Below are 14,314 nucleotides of genomic sequence, written 5' to 3' on the forward strand. Positions count from 1 at the left end.
CGGGTAGGTGCTAATGTTTCAGTTTAAATAGAGAAGAACCGTTTGGTTAACTGGTTTTTGCCTGTGAGTTCAAGTTACATTAACAGTTTACATGTTCTGTTCGCAAAGACGTCTCAGCACACCTGAGCACAGTTTCCGGTGGTCCGTTTCACACCAAAGCGCTCTGAAAGACTCATGAGTTACTCAGACACGTTGAGAGGTCGGCGGGATTCATTGCCTGACAGGCAGTTTACTATTTTCCAGCTACAAAAAGCAGTCCAGGCTGAAACACTCCTTAAAGAGCCTATTAAAAATATTTTCTTCAGTTGTTTGGAATAAAAGACTGATGAAGGATGCAAGCATCGATGAAGTTTCATTCATTTATAACTTACAGACTTCATGGACGTACAGTAAGTGGAAACTAAGCTGTTATTAACTCTATATTGCTGTGAAGGCATGAAACCCAACACATTTAGGCATATACACCTATTTAGCCTGCAGCATCTTAGCCCCGCCCATTCACACTGACGTTATAAGGAGTGTTTCAGGGTGGATTTGCATTATGATATAAAATAGGGCAGCCAATCTGGACAAAGCTGATTTACATACATAATACATGCATTTGTCTTATGTATTATTTACATATATTTTATATCAAACTTTATTCAGAAATGTCAGAAAAAACATAACTTCACATTACGGGCCACTGAAGTTATAAATTCAAAGGAATTAAGCGTCAGACGATATCCATTACTGTGCATTTATTCATCTCTATGTTTGTCAAGGCACAGTAAAGAAAGGCAGGTGTGTGTGAGTGAGAGTGTGTGCGGCTGCTGCATTTATGTTTGCACCTGCAAATGATAGTCGACCCTCGGATCAGACCGGCACCTCTATTCACGCTGCCACCAGCAGCACTTCACTAAAACACGACCTCGTCAGGTCGTGTGGATTTACCTCTTGTTGATTGAATGCCCCCCTGAACTCTTTGGCTTATGAAAGCTGAAATACTTGTTCACAAAAGGATCATTCTGAGGAAACACCTGGCACACAGTTCTTACAAGGACACCAGTCCTACCGTTGCCTTGCATTTTCTGTAGACACAGTGTCACAGGAGATTATGCCTGCAGGCTTCTTTCCACACTGTAGGTTCACTCAGTGGTGGATATTTTTCAGTGTTTGATAAGCTAAGTATGTTTCTTTGGAAAGGACATGCATCAGTAATCTGTGCAATCAAGTCCATAGGTTCCACTAACTGGAACACTTCCTTGAGAATGCTGGTATTTTCTTTTCCTCAGCAACCAGAGAATTACGAAACCCACTTTATATTTCAGTTATGTGATCTACGTGTCTAGGCGCATGACCTGCAGTGAAACATGACTGACACCACTGTCAACAAACTACAGCTAAAAATGATGTTTCAGTACAGCAGGAGACTGAAATGCAAAACAAAGGTTGGGCCAAAAGTTTCATAGATTCATAGAATCTGGGGCGTAAGTGTAGTTTCTAGAGCAAATGTTCACAATTTGTCATTTCCAGAGCAACATTTTTACAACATTTGTGAATTCCTTAGCAACACTTTCAAAGATTCTGTTGTAAAATGTCCATATTCAAAGATTTGAGGGCAAATTGTTAAAGATTTGTTCATTCCTGAGCAAAATTCTCTCTAAAATCTGTAGATTCTAAAGTGAATCGTCATAAATTGACACACAATTTTTAATAGCATTATAATTTCTAAAGCAAATTTCTTTTTAACTTTGTAGATTCTAGAGCAAACGTTCCATAGCTTTTGACATTTTAGAGCAGAGTGAGCTTTAACCATGTGTCAAGCTTGCCTTTTCCTCAGCATCTGGAGTGTCTATGGGAAATACTTTGTATTGCAGTTATGTGATCAACGTGACTGGCCTCATGACTCGTGGTGATACGTGATGGACAGCACTGTCAACAAGCAACAGCTGAAAATGATGACGATGTAACAGCACAGGAGGAGGCTGAATTGCATGGCAAAAACGGGGCCAAAAGTTTCATACATTTATCATTTCTAAAGCAAAGCTTCAAAGATCTGTAAATCCTTTAGCAACATTTTCATAGATTCTAGACCAAACTACATTTTCACCTGGAAAACTTATGTAGGCTATAAAATTGGACCATTGTTGTACCTGTAATGGTATATTTAGCGTTGTTTGTACTTTGATGACCAAAACATGTATCTTTATTTCTAACAGTGTTGATGTGTTATTTACAGAGCCAACTTTTCATACATTTGCAAATTCCTTATTAAATGTTTTAGAGATTTACATATTTTTAAATACAATTTCATAGATTAAAAAACTCCACAGCCATTTATTGTAGATTTGTCATTTCCAGAGCAAACCTTTCCTAGCTTTGGACATTTTGTGCAAAATAAAATTTTACTAGATTTGTTGATCCTAGAACAAAAATGTGGATCCTAGAACATTTGTGTGGAAATAGTTCCTAGATTCCTGAATTCTAGAGCACAATTTTCATAGATTCATAGAGGAAAAGTTCTAAAAGAAACCTTTAGAATAAAAGATAACTTTTAGAACAAAATATGAATACATTTCTAACTTTTAGAATAAAATGTTTCATAGATTTGTAGATGCTGGAACAGAGTTGTCATTGGTTCTTGGATTATTGCTTCCAGTTTGATCTCTTGCTTCAGAAGGACATGCTAAAGAAATAACACGGAATCTGCGACTTTGTCACTGATGTAAATAAACCCTGTATCTTAGAAAACAGTGACATAGGAGCAAATGTTCTTCAGTGTACGTTGATGTTACAAAAGTAATTTAGCACCATTTCTGTTGGTCCATTCTCGAAACAAAACAATTGACAGTAACAATAATAATGTTTAATGATTGTATAGTTCAAGGGTGTCATGCCTGAGTCTGTGTCAAAAGAAGGCAGGTGCAACTCGGTAGTGTGACATAATGGAGGTCACCAAGTCATAAATGCATCATTGATCTCATTGTTTTTGAATATGTGAGCAGTATTTTCAGCAGGCGCGAGATTTCACAGGACAGTCATGAATAATAAATTAACAGTAAATCAGAAAATGGTGACGTCCATCTGTGGCATCAGTTTTAGGAGATGTAGCTCACTGAACATAGTGAGGTTTAACATGACTTCACATACAGCAGTGTGTAGGACAGAAGTGCCAGATCAGAGATTATAGTCTGAGGACTGTAAGTAATTATGAAAGCTACACATTTTTTGGAAATTCTTCACAGAAACAAACAATATAAATCTCCAAAACAGTGGAGGGCTGCCAGTGGGCACATTAATATTCATGCTTCCTGTTGTGTCTCTGCATCCCTTCACACATTTTTAATATTTATTTTCAGATGGCGCTCTCTTATTCATTGTATTTAAATGAGTGGTCCTCACAGTGTCATTTCAATGACAGGAAAACAATACTTGTTACACAGGAAAATAGGCAGTCTGTCAAGCTTTGAACAGTGTTTTATAACAGAATATATACAATAATATCAATCAGATCTCATTGTAAGACCGTCTTTTTTACAAGAATGAAACCAAGTAATACGACACGAGCCAAAATGAATGTTTAACCCCTTAAACAGCCAGGGCCTGTCAGCGGGTCAAAGTTTTATTACACACTTCTGTAACCTAAGAATAACTCACCTAGTTTCCATTGAAGTCTCTGTAGTTGGTGAGTAATAAACATTAGTATGTAAGCCTGTGGTTTAAAGTTGTTAAAGGGCCCATATTGCATAAAAATGTAATTTTCCTCACTTTTTTGGAAAAATAAAACATTGATATAGTACAAAAACATTGCTGGTCAGAAGTCGCAGTTTTCAAGCTAGAGCCACGAAACCTTGCTGGAACATAGAGCCAGTCGGTTTCTTCTCTGTTTGATGTGAGACATCCAAATATTCATACGTCAATGCATTTAACTAATCTGTCCGAGGGGCCTGTGTCATCAAAAGAAACTGAAATATGAAACTGTTTCTGCCTAGCAATGAAAATGAAACGCATGCTCTCTAATCACGAATCCAGACAGTAGCATATACAGATTGAATAAAATGGGACCCAACATGGCAAGAAGTTTGAATAATTACAGAGGGACACAAAATATCTTTCTGTTTGACCAATAAAATCTAAACCAGTTAATAGCACAGCCAGAAAGACCAATCCACGTTTGCAGTCTATCAGTTAATGTGCTATTAATATGTTAAGCTGTACTCAGATCTAAAAGAAAGAATCAGGACCCTTTTGTCATCCAGACTGAGTCTTATGTCTTTAACGACAGGAACTCAGGTGGTCTCACTAAATAAATCACTGTTGAAGTAGGGGTTTAGCTGCTTCAAAATAATTTGCTAAAGAGCTTATAAAGGGAATATTTGATTGGTTTAAAATGACTGAGAACATATGGATACAAGTTGTTTTTCTTTAGCAGAGGCCTGATCACAGCGAATTTGAAAGCAGAGTGAAAATAACCAGGGAGCTGGGAGCGACTGACAATAGATAAAACATCACTCTTTAAACAGCCAAAATAAACAGAGGACCCCTTTCACATTGACCCTAATAGAAATTACATGCAGAGTCACATACTTACTAGCACACAGCGTGTGAAATACAGAGGGTCCTGGGGAGTCCAGGGCTTTGTTATTAAAGTCTTAGAGTCCCTGAGTGTCTCAAAAATCAAAATTCTGGGGGGTCCCTGAAATTACAATTACACGTATTACAATGTAATGCCGTTCATGAGCAGAAAAAAACAGATACTCAGATACAAATTCAGGGAAAAGCCATTGTTTTGTGTAACGAGGAGCGAGGAGGCGGGAGCATGTGCGGAGATTTATTTCGGGCAAATCCAGGGTCGTGGTCATGACAGTCCAGGTATAAACGCCAACATAGAGAGATTGGGGTTCAGACATGATGAAAGAAACACTGAATCAAACAGCACCAACAAACAATCAGAACATCTAACATCAAACATATCAAACAAAGACCAGTGAAAACAAAGGGCAAACACAGGGCTTAAATACATGAGGGTAAACGAGGGACAGGTGGAAACACAGGTGGAGACAATCAGGAGTAGAGTCATGAAACAAGAGGGTAGGACTGAAAACCAAAACAAAAGCACATGGACAGGACTGGGAAGTAAACACAAAAGGAGCACATGGAGGAGTGGGAGGAGCCAAGCGTGACAGTTGGCCTGCTTCACGCACAATCACGCTTCTATTTTTTTAATTAACTGGAGATGCAGCCCTATTATGTATGCTGACGATACCTCTGAAAAAACCTTTACAATATGCTGCAGTATTTGTAAATCTGAAAACTTGCCCATTTTCCTAAGAGACTGGTACAAAGAGTTATTACTCATTTCTCAAACTGAAGACACAAGAGGGGATGTGTAAGATCTCAATGAATCTGTGGAAGAGCGTATTAATAAACTAGAAAATAGCATTTTCAGATAAGTTGTTAAACCAATCAGTGCAGCTATGGCAAGAGAGTGAATACCAGGGGGCATTTTGCACACTGAGCACACATACATAGAAACATTAGCACCCACGATACTATAGCATTGATTTGACAACACCTACCTGGGAAAACATAGCAATGGCCAAGCAACACCTTAGCAACCACCTGGGATACCATAGCAAAGGCTTAGCAACACATGAACAGTTGCCTGAAAAGTGTAAGATACTGGACCTTTAAGATTACATGAGTTGTATGGTGCTTGTGGCCATGCTAAGGTTCATCTAGGGCCTTGCTTTAAAAATAGTCTGACAAACCCATGATATTCTAGTCCACATGTTAGTAAATAAATTGTATAGTAAATAAGTTGTGAATAGACACATTCTGGTCTAATTTTATATGTTGATGCTTGTAAATGATCACTATTTTGCAGGCTTTGCAAGATGCTCTATGCACACTCCTGTGTGGAAAAGCATTCTCCTTAGACAGCAACTGGGGTTTGATATTTTATTAGAAACTAGAGATAGACAGACAGTAAGAGAGGGTTACTGTTGATGCCAGCTGTCCTGAGTGCCACAAAAAATGTCTGCGAGAGTAATCTGATCGCTGCCCCAGGCCACTTCTTGCCCCTATACAATATTCCATGCCTACAACATTGTTGTTCTTTTTATTAAGCTTTTTTTCGGCTCTCAAAGTCACCCGAAAGAATGGACAGCGGTGAACTGTTTAAGCTGTCAATTTTATTTTTCTTTTGCTCTTTTCACAGCGAACGTGTTAGACAGTCTGCTACAGGACAAAGGATTGACACTTTGGATATGTCTGGATTTGTCAAAGTGAATAAGCACAGTAAGTGTATTTTTGGTCATGAAAAGACCCCAAGCTGTTTTTTGAGTCAAGGACATTCAAACTGTCCCACTTTGCATGCTTGTGGTTTATTGCTGCAGATCTGGGGAAATGTATTGAGATGAAATCTATGATTTAACTTATTAAACTCTAAAAACATCACTCACAAGCTCTCACAATTAGTGCATGATTACTGAATAGTTCATAGTAGATTTTGAATAACAAGCTTTATTATGAGTGAACAGTAAACCTGCAGTTTAAGTTGCAATTAAGTTACAGTTTAAGAGCTTTTAATCTACCATGCCTCATCCTCCAAGGCAGAAGGCAGCCTATCGCAGAGAGCTGATAGTATTTGTGACATTGTCTGTCTCAGAGTATTACAATCAAACACATCACTGCTGCTGATGTCAGCTTTGTTAGTGAATAATGTTGTCATAATGATAGAGCTGGCCGTCCTCACCTGTCAAGCTTATTGCACATGTTCTCATTGTTATTAAAGGTCACGTGCCCGTGGCTTTCCTTCATTCCTTACACAGGGTGTAGTCACAAAACTGTCATCTAGTCGTTTTCTTATGTGTGCTTTCACCTGGGGCTCTTCAACAGTCAGGGCCTTCTCCTTAACGTCTGGTGACATTTGGAGACTGAGCTGAACTCCAAGTTGAGATGGGGATTCACCTCTCGTACACTCTTAAAATCAAAGGTGCCAAAACATGCCGCTTCCAAGCAATGCCTTAGATCAACTGGTTGCCTAAAACCTAGGTCTGTAAATAATCATTTTTGTAAATAATATGTGGGAAAAAAATTAAAATTTAAAGACCTCCATGTAATGTGACTATATCTACACCAATAAAATATTTTTCCCAGAAATACAAACTTCAGTTCCAGTCATGCTGATGTAACACAGAATGTTGCATGATGTTGTCATGTTGTAATAAGCATAAATGCCCTGAAAAAGAAGGCGGCTAGAAGACAGCATATATTGCTACAAAATGTGTACATATGTTTTAGCATGAATGATACTTTAACAGATGTGTAAATACTATGACAGACACTGGCAGTTATGCTGGTCTGGATGGTCCTTTTCTTCTTTGATCTGGAGAAGTCAGTCCACAATACACTGTGCATCAATCCATTTCAAATGAACGTGAGCCCAGAAAAGTTGGCAGCGTTTTTAGACACTGTTTATATATGGCTTCCGCTATGCATAGTACAGCCTTAACTTGCATTTGTGGACGCAGTGATGAACCGTATTTATTGACAAGGGCTTGTCAAAGTATTCGTCAGCCCATGCAGTGAAATCCACCACAGGAGCATACCAGTTTTAAATGCAGTGCTGTCTGAGGGGTCAAAGGTCTCAGGCATTCAGTTGTGGATTTTGACCTTGCCTTTTATGCACAGATATTTCTCCATATTGTCTGAACCTTCTGATGATATTATGCACCATAGAGGGTGAAATACCTAAAATCCTTGCAATCGCTCGTTGAGGAACATTGTTAAATTTCCTGATGCATGTTTTGGCAAAGTAGTGGAGCCTTGACTCATGCTTGCCCATAAAGGTTCATACCATGTTGGAGGTTGAATAATGAAAATGAGCCCAAAGTGCTGACTTTCAGTTTTAATTTGAGGTTTTACATCCGAATTGTGTGAACGGTGCAGGGGCCACCTTTATGCGTAGCTCCCCATTTTTAAGGGCTCAGAAGGAAATGGACAGTTAGTTGCTCAGCTCTTGGCCAAGTGTGTGTTTCTCATTATTTTCTATACAAATAAGTAGATAAAATTATTCAATATTTCACTTAGAAATTAGCAGATAAACTGTTTACCTTGATTTCAAGTGCAGCATTTGCATTTGGGATATGATGCTATTACCTCTCAATGTAAAGTCCAAAAAGCTGTCACTACCAGTGAAGAAAGTCATTATTAGGCCACCATAAATCAAAATCAAAACAAACCCATCAGAGAGACAGCACAAACATTAGATGTAGCCAAATTAAATATTTGAAACATACTTAAAAAGAAAGACAACACTGGTGAGCTCAGGAACACTAAAAGGCCTGGAAGTCCACTGAACTGTGCAGGATGACAGAAGAATTCTGTCCCCCCTTCACAACAGTTGGCCAGATCAAGAACACCTCTAGGAGGTAGGTTTATCTGTGTCTAAGTCTACAACCAAGAGAAGACTTCACCACAGTAAATAAGGTTTATTACAAGATAAGAATGTATGGAGAAGGGAAAGAGCTGTTTACCTATCTATAGCATATCACTTCATCTATCAAGCATGGTGGAGGTAGTGTTTTGGCATAGGAATGCCAGTGGAACCAGTTCACGTCTATTAATTGACTAGTGACATAAGCAGTAGGAGGAATACTGGAGTGTCTGATGTGCTCAAACTCAGCTAAACACTTCAAAACGAATTGTATGGCACTTCATATTGCAGATGAGCAATGTAAAGCGCTAACCAACCATACATCCAACCATCCCGTCCTGAGAAAAGGCTAGAATTGAAAACAGCTGCTCTGTGGGCTTGGCAGAGCATCACCAGGGGGGAGACACCTAGGGTCGGGTAAAGTCAAGTCTGTGGGTTCCTCACTTCAGGCAGTAAAGCTGAAGTCTCCACTTTGATCTGATATTTATTATTTAATGTCAACTCCAATATGCTGTGGTAGATGGTTGAACTATTTATGGACCTGACTGTCTATGGACAGAAGAGATCTGTCTCAGATTAGCCCTCTTTCTGTAGTAAACTTCATAAATATAAAAAAAACTAGGTCTTTTAGAGGCACGTCATGAATGTCAAGGGCACTTTAACCTCTTCTCATCTTCATTCCTTATGACGGTTAGTTTGAAATATTTAAATGTTCTTTTCTGGCTCATGGGCATACTCTCCACACAGTGAGTATTTTAAGAGCAACAGAGGTGACTAAGTGGAATTTGGCTTCTCTAATGCATCGAATCATCAGCCCCACGAAATATTTGCTTGAGGGAGAGCCTTTCTAAAAATTGCTCAGTTATTAGTGGTGATTTTCTCCACCATGCAAAGTGGCGCTGTATGTGTTAGTTGAGTTGAGGCAATTTATGAAGATAGCTCTGATCTATATAATGTTGTGTATGAAAGTACAGTTATCCTACTTGCTCTTAGCCCTGTTGCTGTATTATATTATCAGTATACCTCGGTGGTTCCCAACCCTGGCCTTGGAGTAACCCTGTCCTGTTTTGTGGTGTTTTCCATTCACTAACACACCTAAGTCAACTAATGAGTTACACGGATCAATCAGAAACACTCTACTGTAGTGATTGTTTCTGCTATGCCTTTCATAATTTTACATAAGATTTGTCTTTTAAAAACAATAGAATTGAAATCTGCAAAATGTTCACAAAATTATTTGGCGGAGAGCTGTAACAGTAGATAACATAGGTTGTAAAAGAAATAGAGAAGCATGTCCACAAAGAAATAATTATTTAAAGATGTTTCTCCCTCAAAGTAGTTTTATTACTGGTGGTGATTCAACATACTCCATGCTACAACCCTTATCGATCATTCCTACTGCAGAATCTGGGTTGGGAATGACTGGTAGAGCTGAAGGAAAAGGGTATTTCGGAAACCGAATGGTGCCCCTTTTCAATCACAGGGTCTTCAGTGCTAGAACAGCCGCACGTGTTTTAGAACTGTTTTAGTTTACATTTTCACAGAAGGGCTCACAAATTAATAAGCTGTTAAAAAGACATCATTTTACAGATCAGTAGCAGTGCAATACAGAATTGTAGAATAAACAATAATGTGCTACTGAAAAAGGCTAACATTGCTGATAGTAAATGAAAGCAGATCATGTAATGATGTTTCCCTATTAGCCTTCATGCCCTGTTAGCCGCTCAAACGTTTTTAAATGAAGAAAGCCAAAAATTCGCTTCACTCATTTATCATTCATAACAGACTGTTTCACAGTCCCTCTCATATAGCTGGTATAAACTCATGACAGAGATATAATCTGATAACTGACAGTGTGCACCGATGCCTGCATAAGAGCGATCCCTGTGGGCGCTCTTGGGGGGCTACATGTCCATAACAGTGGGAACTCCAGAAGCATCCCGGCTGATTTCGTAATGAGAAGCGTCCGCAACGGAGCTCTTTCCTATGACATTGTAGTGAAACATCTGTGCGTGTGTTTGGACGCCTAAAGCTTTCTCCCCATCTGTCAGAGTTCATTTACTGATCCGGGTGCTATTACATGATCTGCACCACACCGCCTTCAGAGTCAGAAATGACATTTTGGGTGACGGCTGTCACTTGAACTAGACTGGTGAGCTTAAGTGCGCTACATTAGATTTCATGGCTGGAAAGTTGCATAGACGGATGAATTGGAAAAGCTGCACAGTCAAAGTATAGTACTTATTTTTATTGTACTTCACTGTGTATTGTAGTTTATTGTATTGTAGTTTATTGTATTGTAGTTTATTGTATTGTATTGAATGGCACAGAGTTCTGCGTTCAACTCTGTTCCTTTTTCTCTCTGTATCTACAGTGACGTTCTGTTTCTAGCAGTATCTGAGCTCAGGACTCTTTTCTCTAAGCTGTTGGTAACTAGCAAAGATACTTTCTTTAGATTGACAAAGCGCTTCTTGTAAGTCGCTCTGGATAAATGTACTGCAGCCTGGACGAAGAAGCCCTGGGTAAGATGTGCCCCCACTTTTCTTATGATCCTTTGACTGAGCTGAACCATGACTACCGAATATATGTGTATCATCTAAATGATGGCATTCCTGCCAATTGATCTAATCTTTTGACACTGTTAAATTGTATACAAACATTTTTTAATATAGCACTTAATTTGCCCTGTAAATACTGTAATTTTACAGTATTTAATTTAGAAGTAAACACTGGTTCATTTTACAGGATTGTACTGTAAAAGAGCATTTAGAGCAGTGCAAATGTAACAGTAACATACTAGACAATGCAGTGCATAGTGGGAAAAAAAATACTATAAATATACAGTAATTTACTCTAAATTTTACAGCTTGTTTTACAGTGTGGATCATGCAGATAATAATTCATTTGGTTTTAAGAGGGCAGAACCAAATGTGCTTATGTGTGTTATGTGCTAAAGCTGCACTGGCTAGCTAGAATTTTACTGTAAAAAGTTAAAAGTCAGGTCAACTTGAAATTTGAAATTGAAACTTCAAACTGCAATATAAAATGTAAAAAAATTGGTGATGATTAGCAACTATTCATTAATTTTAAAAATTCAATTGTTTCAGTGATGCGCATTGAACTTGATGAATAATACATGAATAATACATTATTTTGAAAAATGCAAGAAATTATTTTACATATAAATTATACATTCTATAAAACCTGATTACAGACTCATGCAAGATTCACCGGGGGGGCTTCGTGGTGTAACGAGGAGTGAGGAGGCGGACGCATATGCTGAGATAAGCGAGATTTATTTGGGGCAAATCCAGGGTCATAGTCGAAACGGTCCAGGTTCAAACAGCCAACACTTAGAGAATGCGGATCAGACATGACAAACACAAAAGCAGAACCTCAAACAAGAATCAAACACTATATACAGCACATCCAGCACAATCAAACATTCAAACAAAGACCAACAAGAAACTCAGGAAAACACAGGGCTTAAATACAAGGGTTAATGAGGGACAGGCGGAAACACAGGTGGGAACAGTCAGGGGCGGAGTCACAAAGCAAGGGGCTGGATTAAAAACCAAAACAAAGAAGCACATGGACAGGACTGGGAAGTAAACACAACATGAGCACATGGACAGGACAGGGAGGGGCCAAATGTGACACTTGGAGCCCCTGCAAAATTTCTTTTTATGCTATTAAACCAAAGCTGACTGCTTTTTCCATTTTATTACCATTTCCAATAGGCTGTTTTATGGATTGTTATCCTGTCTAATGTCACTGTTGAAACAAAACCTTGTAATGTTCAAAGTGGTAATTTTACAGAGGAAGAAAAAACACTCTTAACGTGCAATGGAAGTTAATGCAACATGTTTTTTTTTCAGTCAATTTGGACCATTTTAACTGGCCTGTTCAAGTGACAAAAATGCAAATAAATGGCCTTTGTTGTTAAGGGCAGCACCTTCCTCCTTTTTCCTTACTGTTTTTGTAGATCTGAACTGCTGTGCTTGACTTGACTGCCAATGATGCAAACATGAAGGCTTCAGTGTGCTCATAACTCACTTTATTGAATTAAATATGAGAGCATGTCTTGGCCGTCCTGCGCTGAAAAATTGAATGTGAGCTCGAGGTGATTAACATGGATGTCTACACTCTGAACAAGTTCTACAGCAGTTAGAATGTTGTACTCATACTGCCTGGAGTTCCATTTCTGTGGATGGGACCCATGAGCTTTGGGAAAGTGGCCCTCAGAAAGTGTCTATTGTTCTCTGTGGGAGAACAACTGAACATGACAAGGCTCTGAATACATAGACTCACTCATGCAAACAGTCATATCATCCCTCCCAATATTCAAACTATGATAGCTGTTCTGTTTGGTGCGCTATTTCCTGGCTTGGTGTGAAGAGACTGCATGACGTTTCGGGGCAAAAATGTTTTAGGTTTATATTTGTTCATCTGGTATGTGAAGTGGACCTGCCTTCCTACCTTGATTAAAATGACTCAAACATCTGATGACTCTGTGTGTTTAGGCTGGAGTAGCTGGCAGGTGAAATAAGCATGTCTATAGCAAGAGGAAGACATTACAAGCTGGTGCTGAGTCAGCAATTGGATAGTGTGTGTAGAATCATGGCCTTTATATTAGTTCGGTTTGGAGCTAAATCAGGTGATTGATTTCACATTTTTTTCACACCCACACATTCATAAATTACTTTGTCACTGGAAGACCTGAGCGTAGATTAACCCAAAGACATTGAGAATTATTTCTAACATATTACTGTACTGTTCAAATGTAATCACCTGATTCCATTTTTAATTACAGCTCTGTATTGACTGGTTGATGTCTGCACAAAAATGGAGCAAAAATGTAAAGAATGCAAAAGAATGTAAACCGTCTTGTTGTACTCTCTGTAAAAACTGTGCTCACAACAATAACTTTCATCAGATTCAAATCATAATGAACTCCTCAACTACCAATGCTGGAGTGGGAAAGCATGGGGGGGTTGGGTGAATTCCCAGTTTCCCTGTAACATTTCAGGCTAACAAATTTAAACCCATGCATATAAAGACCCTTCTACCAAACTGCAGTCCCACAGTAAGAAAAAGACGAAGTATTTAGACTAAAAATATATGATATTATCATTTGTCAGGTATTTTCTACTGGGAAGTGGCTGTCTCAAACCTTAACCCCTAAATTTAAACTTTCAACTTTTGTAGTTTTTTCAAAGTGACGTTGAAAGATTTAGATTTATCATGTGTTAATTTTCAATAATACATTTTTTTTAAATATTGCCCATACGGGGCGCCATGTTTTAGCTACACCCCTGCATTTTAGAGCAGGAAGTGAGATTGCATTCCTGTCCCTCATGGCCACATGGTGAGAAGTTAGATCCCATTGTTTGTAACGTAAATGTATCCCAAAGTCTGAAAATCAGTGTGTAACATTAAGAATTATCACTACTGAAATACATGTTTTCTGTAGTTAATTAAACTTTTTGTGTTTTAATGAAAAATATTATGATTTTGTGGATGCAACTGTTCAAATTTGTATTTGCCAGCCATTAACTGGCTATAGGTTTTAAGTTGAGCCCAAAATGGAATGTTTAATTGTTTGTTTTAATAAAATAACCATAATTAATGTATAGGATCATTCAATGCAAAATGCAAAGAAAAATAGTCTAAAGTCTCCACTCTTTTCAGCTCTTTGACAGTAGAAACTCTACAATAGAAAGATCCTTAAACACAAGAACATACAGACCAACTGTAAACAAAGTCTACATTTGTATTTTAAAAAAAGTTTTTTTTTTCCGGGAGAGGCGGATTAGACTTAAATTAGGGGATAAATCAGCAGCTCTCTCTTCAAGATGTACACTCCCGGTTTGCTGATTGTAATAGGACTGT

The 14,314-nt window shown here is 38.4% G+C and overlaps 1 protein-coding gene across 3 annotated transcripts in view; it reads left to right on the plus strand.

The window, feature by feature from the left end:
- The window catches only part of LOC108429433 (5-hydroxytryptamine receptor 2A), a 28,501-nt gene that overhangs the window by 329 nt on the left and 13,858 nt on the right, over window positions 1–14,314 (plus strand). For 2 of the 3 annotated variants that reach the window (XM_017701154.2, XM_037545775.1), the window contains exons 1-2: window positions 1–3; window positions 6,203–6,282. The exon at window positions 1–3 is cut by the window's left edge and continues 329 nt beyond it. Coding sequence is in view for 1 of the 3 variants with exons in the window: in XM_037545775.1 (XP_037401672.1) it covers window positions 6,252–6,282 (31 nt within the window). In the remaining 2 variants the exon portion in view is untranslated. The remainder of the gene's footprint in view (window positions 4–6,202; window positions 6,283–14,314) is intronic. The other variant, XM_017701156.2, reaches the window with a different exon arrangement.

Source organism: Pygocentrus nattereri, chromosome 16 (assembly GCF_015220715.1).
Source record: "Pygocentrus nattereri isolate fPygNat1 chromosome 16, fPygNat1.pri, whole genome shotgun sequence".
NCBI classification, from domain to species: domain Eukaryota; kingdom Metazoa; phylum Chordata; class Actinopteri; order Characiformes; family Serrasalmidae; genus Pygocentrus; species Pygocentrus nattereri.